This window comes from Sphaerodactylus townsendi, linkage group LG12, assembly GCF_021028975.2.
Source record: "Sphaerodactylus townsendi isolate TG3544 linkage group LG12, MPM_Stown_v2.3, whole genome shotgun sequence".
Classification (NCBI taxonomy): domain Eukaryota; kingdom Metazoa; phylum Chordata; class Lepidosauria; order Squamata; family Sphaerodactylidae; genus Sphaerodactylus; species Sphaerodactylus townsendi.
Genome location: NC_059436.1, coordinates 46,015,571 through 46,029,218, shown reverse-complemented (window position 1 = coordinate 46,029,218; position 13,648 = coordinate 46,015,571). Strand labels below are relative to the sequence as shown.

Sequence of the window (13,648 nt, the reverse complement as noted above, 5' to 3'; positions counted from 1 at the left end):
GAAGGGCATTCCGCTTAAGGAAGATCTCGCTATTGGGACAGGGCAGGCGGGGCTGTATAAGCCATATCACTCCCTAGCTACCCAATCCTCTTCTGCCTTGCTTGTAGAATGCCTGGAGTATCCATAAGTTTTTTCTTGGCGGTCTCTGGGCATTATCCTGATGGGTTTTGTGCCCACTTAGAACGTAGCTTCATAAAAGTTACAGGTAAGCAACCTGTCTTTCTTCACAAGATTTCTAAAACTCATGGGATTTTTCAGTCTGTATGGCCATGGTCTGGTAGTTTTTGCTGCTAACTTTTCGCCCACTTCTGTGGCTGGCATCTTCAGAGGCACATCGCAGCGAGATGTGTTTCTCTCCATGGCACATTTTCAGCTTGAGGCCTTAATGGTGCCTTTTAACCATGATGGCTGAATGGCACCTCCATGTCAAAAGCAACACACCTCTGAACGCTGGTTGCTGAGACAGGACAACAGAGGAAGTCTTTGGCCTCCACGCCTGGCTTGCAAGCTGTCCAAGAGCATGTGACTGACCTCTGTGAGAACAGGATGCTGGACTAGACGGACCTTTGCTGTGATCCAGCAGGGTTTTTGTTATTTCCCTCTTCTTAGAACGGCAGCCCTGGCCATCTTTCCTGTTGCTGGTGTATCGGCACAAGAACTGCTTCCATTTTATACAGTTAAACCCATTTCCCCAGAACCTCCATGAATGCGCTCTGTTACCCACTAAGTAGGCAGGGGGGAGCAAGGAGCAGATCGCAATATTTTTGTTATTTGACAAATAGGAAAGCGTTTGAGGACTCTGGTGCAAAATCTCCGTGAATGAGCTTCCTAGCAACCTGTTCTATTAACGTTCGCCGAGACGGCTGCTCTGCTTTCTTGCCAGTTCATAAAGCTAACAAAATGAACCGTCCCAATTTCCGTCTTTTAAATCCCACTCTGTTCGGAATGAGACGTAATGTGAGCTTCTGGTTGGGAAATTAAATGATCTCTAAAATAAAATCATTCTAAGGAAGGCAGCCTTTCGACGGAGCTGGGTTTGAGGAAACCTCATAGGGATTCTGTCGATGATAATGCTGTCAGTTGCTTTATACCACGGTTAAGCAATTAAGGCTGGGTGGTGAAGAACACACGTTGCCTCTCTTCTTACATGACCAAGCTCACCATTATGTTATAGCTGCATGTTTCTTCCTCCTGTACATTTTTAAAATTTGTGAAGCCAAGCAAAGGAATAGTGGAAAGAGAAAGTGCTGTGTTTCAAAACTGCCAAGCCGGGTTGCTTTGTGAGCTAGCGTGGTGTAGTGGGTAACAGCAGGTGCATTCTAATCTGGAGAACTGGGTTCGATTCCCCTTCTACCACTTGAGCTGTGGAGGCTTATCTGGTGAACCAGATTAGCTTGTGCACGCCAACACATGCCAGCTGGGTGATCTTGGGCTAGTCACAGTCCTTCAGAGCTCCCTCAGCCTCACCCACCTCGCAGGGTGTTTGTTGTGGGGGGGGAAGGGCAAGGAGATTGTAAGCCCCTTTGAGTCTCCTACAGGAGAGAAAGGGGGGATATAAATCCAAACTACTCCTCCTCCTCCTCCTCCTGTTGTTATTGTTGTTGTTGTTGTTGCTTTTCCCAGGGAGGCTGAATAGCAGCAGGGGGAAGGGTCTTGAGAGTCCTTTTACCAGAACTCCTTTTTTTTAAAAAAATTCAGAACTAAGGCCCCTTCTGCACACGCAAAATAATGTGTTTTCAAACCACTTTCACAACTGTTTGCAAGTGGATTTTGCTATTCCGCGCAGCTTCAAAGAGCACTGAAAGCAGTTTGAAAGTGCATTATTCTGCATGTGTGGAATGACCCTAAGTTAAATGCAAGTGAGTGCTCTTTAGCACAGAGTACTCTTTAGCACAGCCTACACTAGGGTTCCCCAACACCTGCTGAGAAAGCCCTAAGCCATATGCCCACAATATCTTGTGGAAGCAGGGCCCCAACACAAGGCCCAGGGTCACTGGCAGGTAATGCCTTCTCCCACATGACCTAGCCCTGGTGGTGAAGGCAAACTTCAGAGGCCTTCTGATGTACCTGTTCTTTGGGAATTGAGGCGAGTGGGTACCAAAGACGGGGACTTCGCTGTTGTAGTACCTGAGGTTTGGAATGTCCTCCCCACAGACATTTGTCTGGGTCTAAGCCAACAGATAAAAATCCCCCCACTCCACCCCCAGGCAATTGGTTAGTGTTCCCTTTTTCTCCCGCTTTTCTATTTTATGTTTTTTGAATAGCTGAGTTTATTTGTTCGGTTGGCATTTACTGAGACATCACTAAGAGCAGTTTTAGAGCAATCCGCTAGCCCTGGTTCTGGGGGTGTTCTGCTCATAATTATTGATGTTGGCGGTTGAACTTTGGATATTTTGATATTCCCTTTTGCCATCTTAATTGCTTCTGTGCCTTTTAATTATTTGTTGATTATTATTCTATTAGCTCCCCTGGGAGTACTTTTACCAAGAGGGCGAGAGGAAGGAAAACTCCTTTTGGTAGATAAATAGGGATGCAGGAAATCCTCTGGGTCGTTGCCCACAAAGTTAATCATGGTTAGGCCCGATAGGAAGCAGTTTGTGCTCCAAAGAATGGCGATGGAGGCTGTAAATCCGGATCATCACGTTGCCACTGAGCTGCTTAACAATGATCCTTGTGCACTGATCATGCATTCTTTGTTCTTCTTCACAGTCTGTCTGCGGTACCACCTTCTGCACTGCTGTAAAAGCAACTTTTGAAAGTTTTCTTTTATTTATTATTTTTATATTTTTACCCTGCCCTACCCCCCAAAGGGCTCAGGGTGGCTTACAATGGCATGAAACCTAAAATCATACCTAAAATTCCTATCAATAACAATCAACAGCTGCTTCTAGAGAACCTGACCTTAACCAAAACTCTAAAGGGTCCTCATGTCAAGAACCAAGTGTCATCTGTGCAGGCTTCTTTTTCTTCACCCCGGGTACACCTTAATCTTGGTCGGGTTCTGGGACCTTCCTAGCAGTGCAAAAATTACTTCTTTGCTCAACAATCCTGAGGCTGAAATAACTGAACCCGCAGCCAAATTTCTGCTGCGCATTTTGGATTAGGTTCCCTTGGCTTCTGTTCACAATATTCACACTATTCTTTACTGGATTTACTTCTGTTCTTTGTCCGTATGTTGTATGTACCTAATAAAGGTCTCTGAATCTGAATAACAATCAATAAAAACAAATTGTCAAATCTAGAACTCTAGCTCAGAAACTGGTGCTCCAATCTCCTTCCCTGAGGAGAGTTTTGTCACTCTGTAAATGCACAAAGAGAGGAACGACCTCCTTAGTTCTCCCCTGACCGCCTAGTTGTTAGCAACTCTGTGTTCTCTTGATGTGCCTTTATTTTCCCCCTCTTAGCATTTGTTCATTTCTCCATACCTTTTGCACTTTTTGATGTTTTTTCTCTAGCTTTTTTTTAGCAAAGGTAAAACAACAGTTAGTGTCGGTTAGCAGATGCCAGTCCTTGTTTCTCTGTTTCTTTCTTTGTCTCAGTCACATGTCCTTTCTTTCTCACACTGTGTATATCACAATGGCTTAACTTTAAATAGCATCAAAATTGTGGAGGGCAGGCAGCTCGCTGCCTCGGGTGAGTACAACTTGTTCCTGTTGTGGGGTGACCCACAAGAGAGAATCCTGTCCTTACTGTTTAAAATGTACCGAGGACGCCTTCTGGAGTCCCAATTCTGCTCTTCCACACTCTCTTTTGAGAAAGAAATCATCACCACTTGGTTCCATGGCTCAGTGTGTTCCATCGATTCGATTACATGCTTTGGAATCCACAGCTTCGATCCTGTCGTCAGTACTGGTTGTAGGCGCTCAAGGCACTCTTGAGCGCCGGCTTTGGACAAGTGAGCAATTTCCCTGGGGCTCCTCCGGCACATGCAGAATGATCCACTTCGAATCCACTTTCACAATTGTTTGCAAGTGGATTTTGCTATTCCACACCATAAAACCCAGCTGCGAAGTGCATTGAAAGCGGATTGGAAGTGCATTATTCTGCATGTGTGGAAAGAGCCTAAGTGATCATTGTATCAAATTAGAGAAAGACCCAGGTACAGTTCAACACTGGAACGTGCACAGCTGTAAGCCCCCAAATCAACAAATCCAGTCTTTCCAGCCAAGCTTTCCCACCGTATCCTGCAGGCTTGACAGAAGACGGAGACTCTCCAATGCTATATCTGTGCTGCAGATTAAAGATGTTTCTTTTTCTCCTGTGGAGCGTTAACGTTTTGGGACTTGGGATGGATTTTGCAGATCTTATGAAATCCCAGAGAGCACTGAGCTACATGCAGCTTCACCAAAGAGAAGCGCCTCTGATGATGTATTAGAGAATGTTGCAGGTGTACAAGTCAACCCTTTGGGTTTGCGCAGTGAAGTCGTAGAATTGCTGAGGCAAATCCCCCAATCCAAGATTTCTGCCGAGCGACTGCATTTAGCTGTCTTATCTAGACCTTAATCTTCAATGCCGATGATTTAGTTAGATGGGTATACCTGGAACAATCCTTGTTGATAACTTAACTGGGGAAGGACCACAATTAATTGGGCTGGGCCTGCCATTTGTTTTTCTCCTTCCCTTCTTGAATTTTGATTGAGAGTTTTGCCCTTAAAAGTTTCCACCCTCTCCCCTGTTTCCATTCAACGAGGGAGGGGGCACCTGTTTTGACCTTCAGCCTACGTTCATTAAAAGTGCTCCCCATTCGTTTTCCAAGTCCAACTGTTATTAATCATGGAGTGGTCCCTTGAGGTACACATTGGCAGAAAGCATCTTGGAGCAGGGCCGCTGGTGTTCTATTAGCTGATGCGTGGAAACCAATTGACTTTCTTCTAAGTGCTCTAGTGATGGATAGTTCCCCCCCACTTTCAAATGGCTCAGTTTGTGCAACTAAAAAAACTCCCAATGAATCCAAATCAGGCCAACACTCTTTTGGTTATTGTTAGAGTCCGTCTGTGGCATGTGCTCAGATTGCCACAATGTGGTGGCCCGTTCTGCACAGGCACAACGTGGTGGCCCGTTCTGCACAGGCAACACAAATGGGTTAATGAACCTGTTGCCTGTCTCGTCATTGCACAGCGGGTGTGGGGGCCATCCAGGATTGCTGTGATCCCAGTGCCAGGATGTAGCATGGTTCACAACAGAAACCCTGTGTTTTCCTGTGAACCACGCACCTGAGAATCCCTCCTCCCAAGAAGAAGGAGGAGGAGGAGGAGGAGGAAGAGGAGGAGGAGGAGGAGGAGGAGTTTGGATTTATATCCCCCTTTCTTTCCTGTAGGAGACTCAAAGGGGCTTACAATCTCCTTGTCCCTCCCCCCTCACAACAAACACCCTGTGTGGTAGGTGGGGCTGAGAGAGCTCTGAGAAGCTGTGACTAGCCCAAGGTCACCCAGCTGACATGTGTGGGAGTGTACAGGCTAATCTGAATTCCCCAGATAAGCCTCCGCAGCTCAGGCGGCAGAGCGGAGAATCAAATCCGGTTTCTCCAGATTAGATACACGAGCTCTTAACCTCCTATGCCACTGCTGCTCTTAACCTCCTACGCCACTGGCAGCCACCTAGATGATCCACTTTAATGGCGGCTACCTGGAGAATCCACCATAATGGTGGACAGAAGGTGGGGAACAGAACACTGCAGGAAGCATCTGAAACCCAGGTTAAAGGGAAAACATCGCTAATTTAGCTATTTTCATTTCATGGGTTCAGCCAAATATAATGGGTTAGAAGCATGGGGGGGGGGGAGTTCTGTGGGAAACTCTTCCCCTTAACCCTTTTTTCCACACTCCTATATTTGGCCTGCATGGAATCACCCAGTGCTCCCGTTTGACTGGTTCATGGAGCTGACAGTAGTTGCTTGAAACTTGCTCAGTCTTGTGCGATCCAGAGGTCTGACGTTTCACAGGAGTAAAAACATTAGACTAGGATAGGAGAGACCTGCATTCAAGTCCCTGCTTGAATGATCCAATCTAGGTCACCATGGACCTGTTGCTCTCAGCCTTATCTATCGCAAGGGATTTCTGGGAGAAGAAAAAGAAAGTGAAAATGTGGGCTGTCTTGGGTTCCTTGCAGAATGTGGGTGTTTGCCACACTGTTAAATTCTAGCAGAGAAGTGTGGTCAGTGAACAGAAACCTTGCAGATCTGTGCGAGTTGGAAAACTAGGGCTGGAGCAGTTTCTGGAGACTCTTGGAACTTCTGTAGCTAAACTTCAGTCTGGATAGCCCAGACTAGCTCATGAGAGCTCAGAAGATAAGTGGGGTCATTACTTAGATGGGAAACCACCAAGGTAGACTAGGGTTGATATGTAGAGGAAGGCAATGGCTAAACACCTGTGTCATGGTTTGTACTTGGATGGGAAACCACCAAGGAAAACGAGGATTGCTATTTAGAAGACACTGCTCAATTGATATCTTCTTGAAAATCCCATGAGGGGTCACCTTGACAACTCTTAATTATTATCTCAGCAACAATGACACAAGCAATCCTTTCCCCAAATTTCTTTCTGGTTGCTATCTTAAGCTCCATCCATTTTTGCGGTGCTCCCCAGTTTTGCACAAATCAGAGGAAATTGTTTTTAAGTAAGGAGGGCCAAGTTAGGATATCCACTTTCCACTCTTTGTCTGGAAAGCAGAAATAAAAATGTAAAAAAAATCTGATGATCTTGAATACATTTTTCCAAAGGCTTGAGATTGCCAGACTGTGTGATCTCCTTGATAGGTAAGAGTTACACAATGTTTTTTCCTGTGAAAATATGCTCTGAAAGTTATGAATAAGGATTCTGTGCAGAGAAATTAGTTTTGAGAGGTGGGATGTTGTTTTTTTAGTTGCTTTTAGATTGCATTGGCTTGAAAGCTGCTTTGAGAACCCTGTGGAGCATGAGTAACATAAAGCAATGAAAACTGAAACTTAACACAAGCCTTTCCTTTGAAGACTTTTGTGAAACTTCTTGTGTACTCGGGTAAACGAAGCTCTGTTTTACTCACTGGCTAACTTCCTCCCTCCTGCTTTTCTCGATGAGGACCTCCGAAATCAGCTTGAGAAATCTCATGGCGAAATGGTTGAGAAAGACAAGACATTGGCACTTGATCCCGACACTCTTTTGAGTGACAGCAGTCAAGAAATGCAAAGCCAAGATTTGGTCGTCACATGCTTAACCGACAGTGCCACTGAGAAGGATCCCATGCTCCCAGTAGGCAGACTTGAGCGCCAGAGCGAGACAGAAGAGAACCGATTAGGAATTAGAACCAAATGTTCTATTTTGAGATGGTTCTTCTGATTTCTTTTTTCCACGACAGCCCATTGCTTTTGATTATATTGCAGAGTTTGGGCATGCTTCATTCGCTCTCTTATTTAAACCTAAGATGTTCAGGGTGGGTTTTTATTTATTTTTTGGGTAAACTGCAATAGAGCTGCTAATGCTCATATCAATATTTTTTTTCTGCTCTACTAAAGATGAGTTAAGAAAATTCCCAGACGTTTGCTGCCTTTGTTTGCTTCCCAGAAACCAATGCTTCAGAAAGCAGTTCAAGATTCTTAACTGCGGCTTGAATCCAGATGAGCCTTTTGGTTGCTAGGGAGGATTTTTCTCTCTCCCCCCCCCCAACCCCTCCCTTTTGCTCACGAAAGAGACTCTTTTGGTTTCAGCCTCTTGACTTCACCCATGGGGGTATTCCAGGTGTTTGATCCTCCCTCATTAGCAATTCTGGTTCAAATTACTGGAGTTATTTCCTTAAAGGTGATTAATTTGTGGTTCTATGCTAAGTTGACAAATCAGATTCAAGAACATTACCATGAAATCAAACCAGCATCCAGAATGTCTTTTGGCTAGGTGATCTGCCAGCGATCTAGAAGCCTTGGCTGACAGTAATACTGACAGTCCAGTTTGGATGCATGAATAGTTAATTGAGCAACTGCTGACTTTCCCCTGACAGCACATCTCTTTGCGAGTGTGCTTGTAGCAGGGGGGGCCAGGCTGTGGCCATGGCATGCTACTAGACTTGCCATGTGGTTCTGCGCATAACTTCCTGATTAGCCACATCACCTAAAAAAGCCAAGAAGGCGGGACTTCCTGTTATAATTTGTGAGCCAGCCACTTCACTGAAGGTGCTCCTTTGATTGTCAACCGTGTAGATCACAGGTGTCAAACTCATGGCCCTCCAGATGTTATGGACTACAGTTCCCATCATCCCCTGCCAGCATCATGCTTGCGGGGGATGATGGGAACTGTAGTCCATAACATCTGGAGGGCTACGAATTTGACACCTAGGGTGTAGATCATTTGAATCCATAGAGAGCCACTGCTGGTAAGAGCAGATATTAACTCGGCTTGATGAACCAATAGCCTGACTTGATATATATGGCAATTTTGCCTGTCTTAACAACATAAGAGAAGCTGACCTGGATTGTACCGGTGTTCCATCTAGTCCACCATCCTGTCTGACATGGTAGACAACTGGATGCTTCCATGATTTTTTCCAATTCCATTTTAACTACATTAGGAGCATTCACTACACTTTGTAGCAGCACACGAGGAAGTGCTTTTTAATTCTCCGAAATCTACTGCCCATCATCTTCACGGGTCTGTAAAGTCCAGTGTTATAAGAGAGAGGACACAACATTCTCTTTATCCACTCTTAACACCTCACCTACAATATTATAACCCTCTATCATGTCCTTCCTTAATATTTGTTGCTCAACTTGGAGAGCTTGTACCAGTCACAGGAGACTGTGCAGGGAACATTCAAACTAATGGTGTGACTCCAGGCAAGGCTGCTTTGTAGGATCATAAACGTTGTATTGTCTAAGGCTTTCATGACCGGAATCAGCTGGCTGTTGTGGGTTTTCTGGGCTGTGTGACCGTGGACTGGTAGTTTTCGCTCCTACTGTTTCACCTGCATCTACTGCTGGCGGTGGCGTAGCGCCCACAGGGGGGGGGGCACGCCCCGGGTGGAGCAGCGGTGGAGGAGTGGCTGGGCCATTGAGGGGGCATTGCGGGGGCATTGTGGGGTGGGGGCGGGCAATGCTGCGGCAGGGCGCACGCGCGCCCCAGGTGCAGTTTCCCCTCACTTTGACTCTGACTGCTGGCATCTTCAAGGACATGGCACAGTCATATGGGTTTTTCCACCATGAGCCAGCACATAAATTGTTTGTTCAAAGTCGTTAACTTTGCATGCTTCATTGTCGTGTGTTCTCTCTGTTTTTTTCTTAGGAACTAGATGGGATGATTAAAGGAAAGGATGGGGAGTTTCAGGAACCGTTGGAGAGGCCTCAAAGTCTTTTAGATGATCACGTGATTCTGCAGAGGGAGAATGAAGCCTCGGCAAAGGAAAAGCGTGCTGTTGAATCTCCGCATGCCATGATTAAAATGTTCCAGGGATTTGAGGTAGGTTTGACTCTCTCTCCTTTTTCTTGTTATCTTTCCGAATGAAAATGGCTATTGGAAATGTTGCCTCCCTGCTGGTATTTATATGGTACAGCAGGGAAAGCCAGGGGTTCCAAGCCAAGTGGGAGTTTCTCCTTGTTCACAGAATGGTTTGTGTTTTAGTATTCCATTCTTGTCGGAGGCTTGAACTTCTCTTGGTCCCTTATCCATCCTTGCAGCTGATTCTGGGACCCGAAGGAGCTTTGCACCCGGCTTACGGGTGAGGAAATGGTCCAGGAGCAAATGAAGCTGCCATTGATGCCTCCTGCACTATACAATTAGCCCCTAATTAAAGGTTCGGGTATTTCTGACCTGGTTCCTGATCCTTCGTCAGACTCTCCATTGACCTCTAGGACTTCAAACTAGCTTTTCTCATTCTTAGAAAGCACCCACTCCCTATTCCACATGCTACAAAGTCTACAGAGAGGTACAGGTTTTGTGAACAACTTGCCAGCGAGGGAGGCAAGCTTGTTTCTGTTGAATTGGTGGGAATGAGCAGTACAAAGGCACTGAAATATGTTTTGGGATGCGGTGCTCTGGACTGAAGAGCGACGAGGCTGGAGGATGGATGAGCTGTAATTGGATACAAAGTGAGTCGCGGCCCTAGCTTGACTACTAAGGAGAGTAGGTGGCCAAGAGTAGCATCCTCTTGAGGGGCAAGGAGAAGATGGGGGGAGATTTGACTGTAGTTCAGAATGCCCTTCATGATCCCAGGTGAGCTGGACTGGGATCAAGAGTTTTAGTGTTACATTTATGGCGGCTTCCTCCAGAGCCAGCCGGCCTGCCTAGTACATTCAGCAAGGACGCCATTTTGAATTTGGTCGCTGGAAATTGTCTTGCTAGTGTTTCTGCAGGTGTGTGATTAATGTGTATCCTATTTGTCTGGTCTCACATTGCCCATGTATATAACCTGGAAAGCCGCTACAGGGCTGTTGACTATAATGGGAAAGGGATTCTGCAGTTCTAAAACTGGTACATAAGAACGTAAGAAAGAGCCTGCTGGATCAGACCAGAGTCCATCTAGTCTAGCACTCTGCTACTTTCAGTGGCCCACCAGATGCCTTTGGGAGGTCACATGCAGGAGGTGAAAACAATGGCCTGCTGCTGCTGCTGCTCCTGAGCACCTGGTCTACTAAGGCATTTGCAACCTCAGATCAAGGAGGATCAAGATTGGTAGCCATAGATCGACTTCTCCTCCATAAATCTGTCCAAGCCCCTTTTAAAGCTATCCAAGTTAGTGACCGTCACCACCTCCTGTGGCAGCATATTCCAAACACCAATCACGCGTTGGGTGAAGAAATGTTTCCTTTTATTAGTCCTAATTCTTCCCCCCAGCATTTTCAATGTATGCCCCCTGGTTCTAGTATTGTGAGAAAGAGAGAAAAATTTCTCTCTGTCGACATTTTCTACCCCATGCATAAGTTTATAAACTTCAACCATATTCCCCCTCAGACGTCTCCTCTCCAAATTAGAGTCCCAAACGCTGCAGTGAAGGTATGTTACCTACAAGCCAGTTGGGAGAGGCTTTCTTTGTCGCATTGGGTGCTCGCTCTGAGTGAAGATTGGCAGGGTTAGGCAAATATGTAACCTTGCCATATACATTTTGCTCCTTGTTCCAATGGTGAGTCCAACTGTAATTTTCACATCCGGTACTGCTCCTAAGCTGAACAATGGGGTCATCTGTATCTTGGAAAACATGCTGTAGGTTCTGCACCCAAACAGAGTTTTTGCTGCTCAATTTGGGCATCTGGGAAGAGGAGCAAAGGTGAGAATTTGAGGATGAAGCAGAGAGCCGGGCTTGATTCTTCTGGGTGTGAGTGCGCTCATACATATCTACGCACTGATAAGGCTGGTAGAAATGAGTTGTGAAGATTGCAGTAAAGTGCACGGTTGAGGGACGGAGCCGGCGTTCCTCGGTGGTTAGAGTGTGAGACAAGAGAGATCTGTATTCAAAACCCACTCAGTCATGGAGCTCACTGGGTGAAATTGGCCTCTCTCTCTCTCTTCCTCCCCAACCTATTTTACAGAGAGGGTGTGAGGGTAAAATGGAGGAAGAGAGATAGACTCCAAACAGGCCTGGGGTGCAAAATTCTCCATCCATAAAACCATTAAGGTATATGCTTGCCTGAATTCTTGGAAGAAAGAGCGGGCAGAAGGGTGATAGATAGTAGAAGGAATGTGAATAATAGAGGGGCGGGAATGGTATAGGAGGGGTGAGCTGCACTTGGTCTTCTGTAAAGCAGGGGAATTGTTTTAGTCTGAAATGCAGGATTAAAAATATAACAAGTCTAAAGCAAAGTGTCTATAGAAGAAGAGCAAAATGAGGATTTCCACTCATGCGCCCTGTCGCCTTTCCCGTGGAGGTCATAGTGCCGTGGTGGCGAACCTTTGGCACTCCAGATGTTATGGACTACAATTCCCATCAGCCAATTGGCCATGCTGGAAGGGGCTGTTGGGAATTGTGGTCCATAACATCTGGAGTGCCAAAGGTTCGCCACCACTGTCATAGTGCATGTGAACCCACCACAGTAATACAAGCCTGTGATTTCCAATAGTATTCCACAAGGTTCACCGGGAGCAGCAGTGGCGTAGTGGTTAAGAGCAGGTGTACTCTAATCTGGAAGAACCAAGTTTGATTCCCTGCCTTGACACTTGAGCTGTGGAGGCTTTTCTGGGGAATTCAGATCAGCCTGGGCACTCCAACACATGCAGAGGTGGGATCCAGCAGGTTCTCACCAGTTCCCGAGAGTGGGTTACTAATTATTTGTGTGTGCCGAGAGGGGGTTGCTAATTGGGTCTGCTTTTCCGTTAGAAATTCCATTAGGTCCAAAAATCATAAAGTCCTGTTGTTTCCTATGTGGCTGGTTAGCGAAGGTAGAAAATGGGATAATTCTCCCTGTTGGGCTGTTTTAAAAACATGTTTTAGAATTATGGTAAAGTTCCTTTAAGGAAAGTATCCTTCTGTTGATTTCTAGAAACAAAATTAAGTATTTGAAAGAGTATTAAAGTAATGTTTGACCTGACAGCAGTCAATTTAGAGGGAGAAGTAGTTGTTTCTGTTGGCAGTGGTAGAGCGATAGGACTTGCTATAATGAGTTTAAATTATGGACAGAAAGATACCAGCTGGAAATTAGGAACTTTTTTTTTACAGTAAGAGTTTTTTACAGTAACAGAGAAATTATTAATGCCCCGCCCCCAGAATGCCCGGCCACGCCCCCGTTGTGCCCTGCCCAGCCCCATTGGCGCTACGCCACTGTTTGAATCCCACCACCATGGGAACCTGTTACTAAAATTTTTGGATCCCACCACTGAACACATGTCAGTTGGGTAATCTTGGGCTAGTCTCAGTTCTTCTGAGCTCTCTCAGCTCTACCTACCTCACAGGGTGTTTGTTATGAGGGGGGAAGGGAAAGCTCCTTTGAGTCTCCTTGCAGGAGAGAAAAGGGGGATATAAATCTAACTCTTCTTCTTCTTCAGTTGCTAACAATGATATCCTGCCCAGGGTTCTTCTTTCCTTGCCTGTTTATTCATTCTGTTTCAATAATGTTAGATGGAAGTGTTTCTGCCTTTGGAAGCATGCAGTCTGGGATAGAAAAGTTTCACTTTCCACTTAACCATCCAGCTATTTGTTAAGGTCACAGGCCAGCCGTCTAAAACAACATTAGCACCTCAGTGTAGAGCCGGGCATATTTAGGCCGCAGTGAATAAATCCCAAATAAATGCGCTTCTGATCTCCCAACCTGGTCAGGTGGTGGCTGCCACCTGAAACGATAACTGCAGTGGCAAACGATGCTGTTGACAGTAATGACATGCCCTCATCTGCTAATCACACCCTGTTGTCTCATGCTTCAGTTCCTAGGTGATGGAGACAAATAGGTAATCACAGCCCATTTTCCATAGGGCTCGACCAGCATCTAACCACCTCTTAAAGACTCCCAGTGTCATATTAATAAAATACCTTTCCAGTTACACTGCCTTCTGATAGGCTTGCCTTGGCCTTCCATGTGTTGTCGAAGGCTTTCACGGCCGGATTCAACTGGTTGATGTGGGCTTTCCGGGCTGTGTGGCCGTTTTCTGGTAGATCTTGTTCCTGGACCCAGTGTGCAACAGACTTCCCTCTGTGATACACCTCTGAAGATGCCAGCCACAGATGCTGGCGAAATGTTAGGAACAAGATCTACCAGACCACA

General features: G+C 45.9%; 1 protein-coding gene across 5 annotated transcripts in view; it reads left to right on the top strand.

Moving 5' to 3' along the window:
• The window catches only part of CDK5RAP2 (CDK5 regulatory subunit associated protein 2), a 187,581-nt gene that overhangs the window by 38,632 nt on the left and 135,301 nt on the right, over nt 1-13,648 (top strand). For all 5 annotated transcript variants that reach the window (XM_048513449.1, XM_048513448.1, XM_048513447.1 and 2 more), the window contains exon 13: nt 9,246-9,419. In XM_048513449.1, the coding sequence (XP_048369406.1) occupies nt 9,246-9,419 (174 nt within the window). The remainder of the gene's footprint in view (nt 1-9,245; nt 9,420-13,648) is intronic.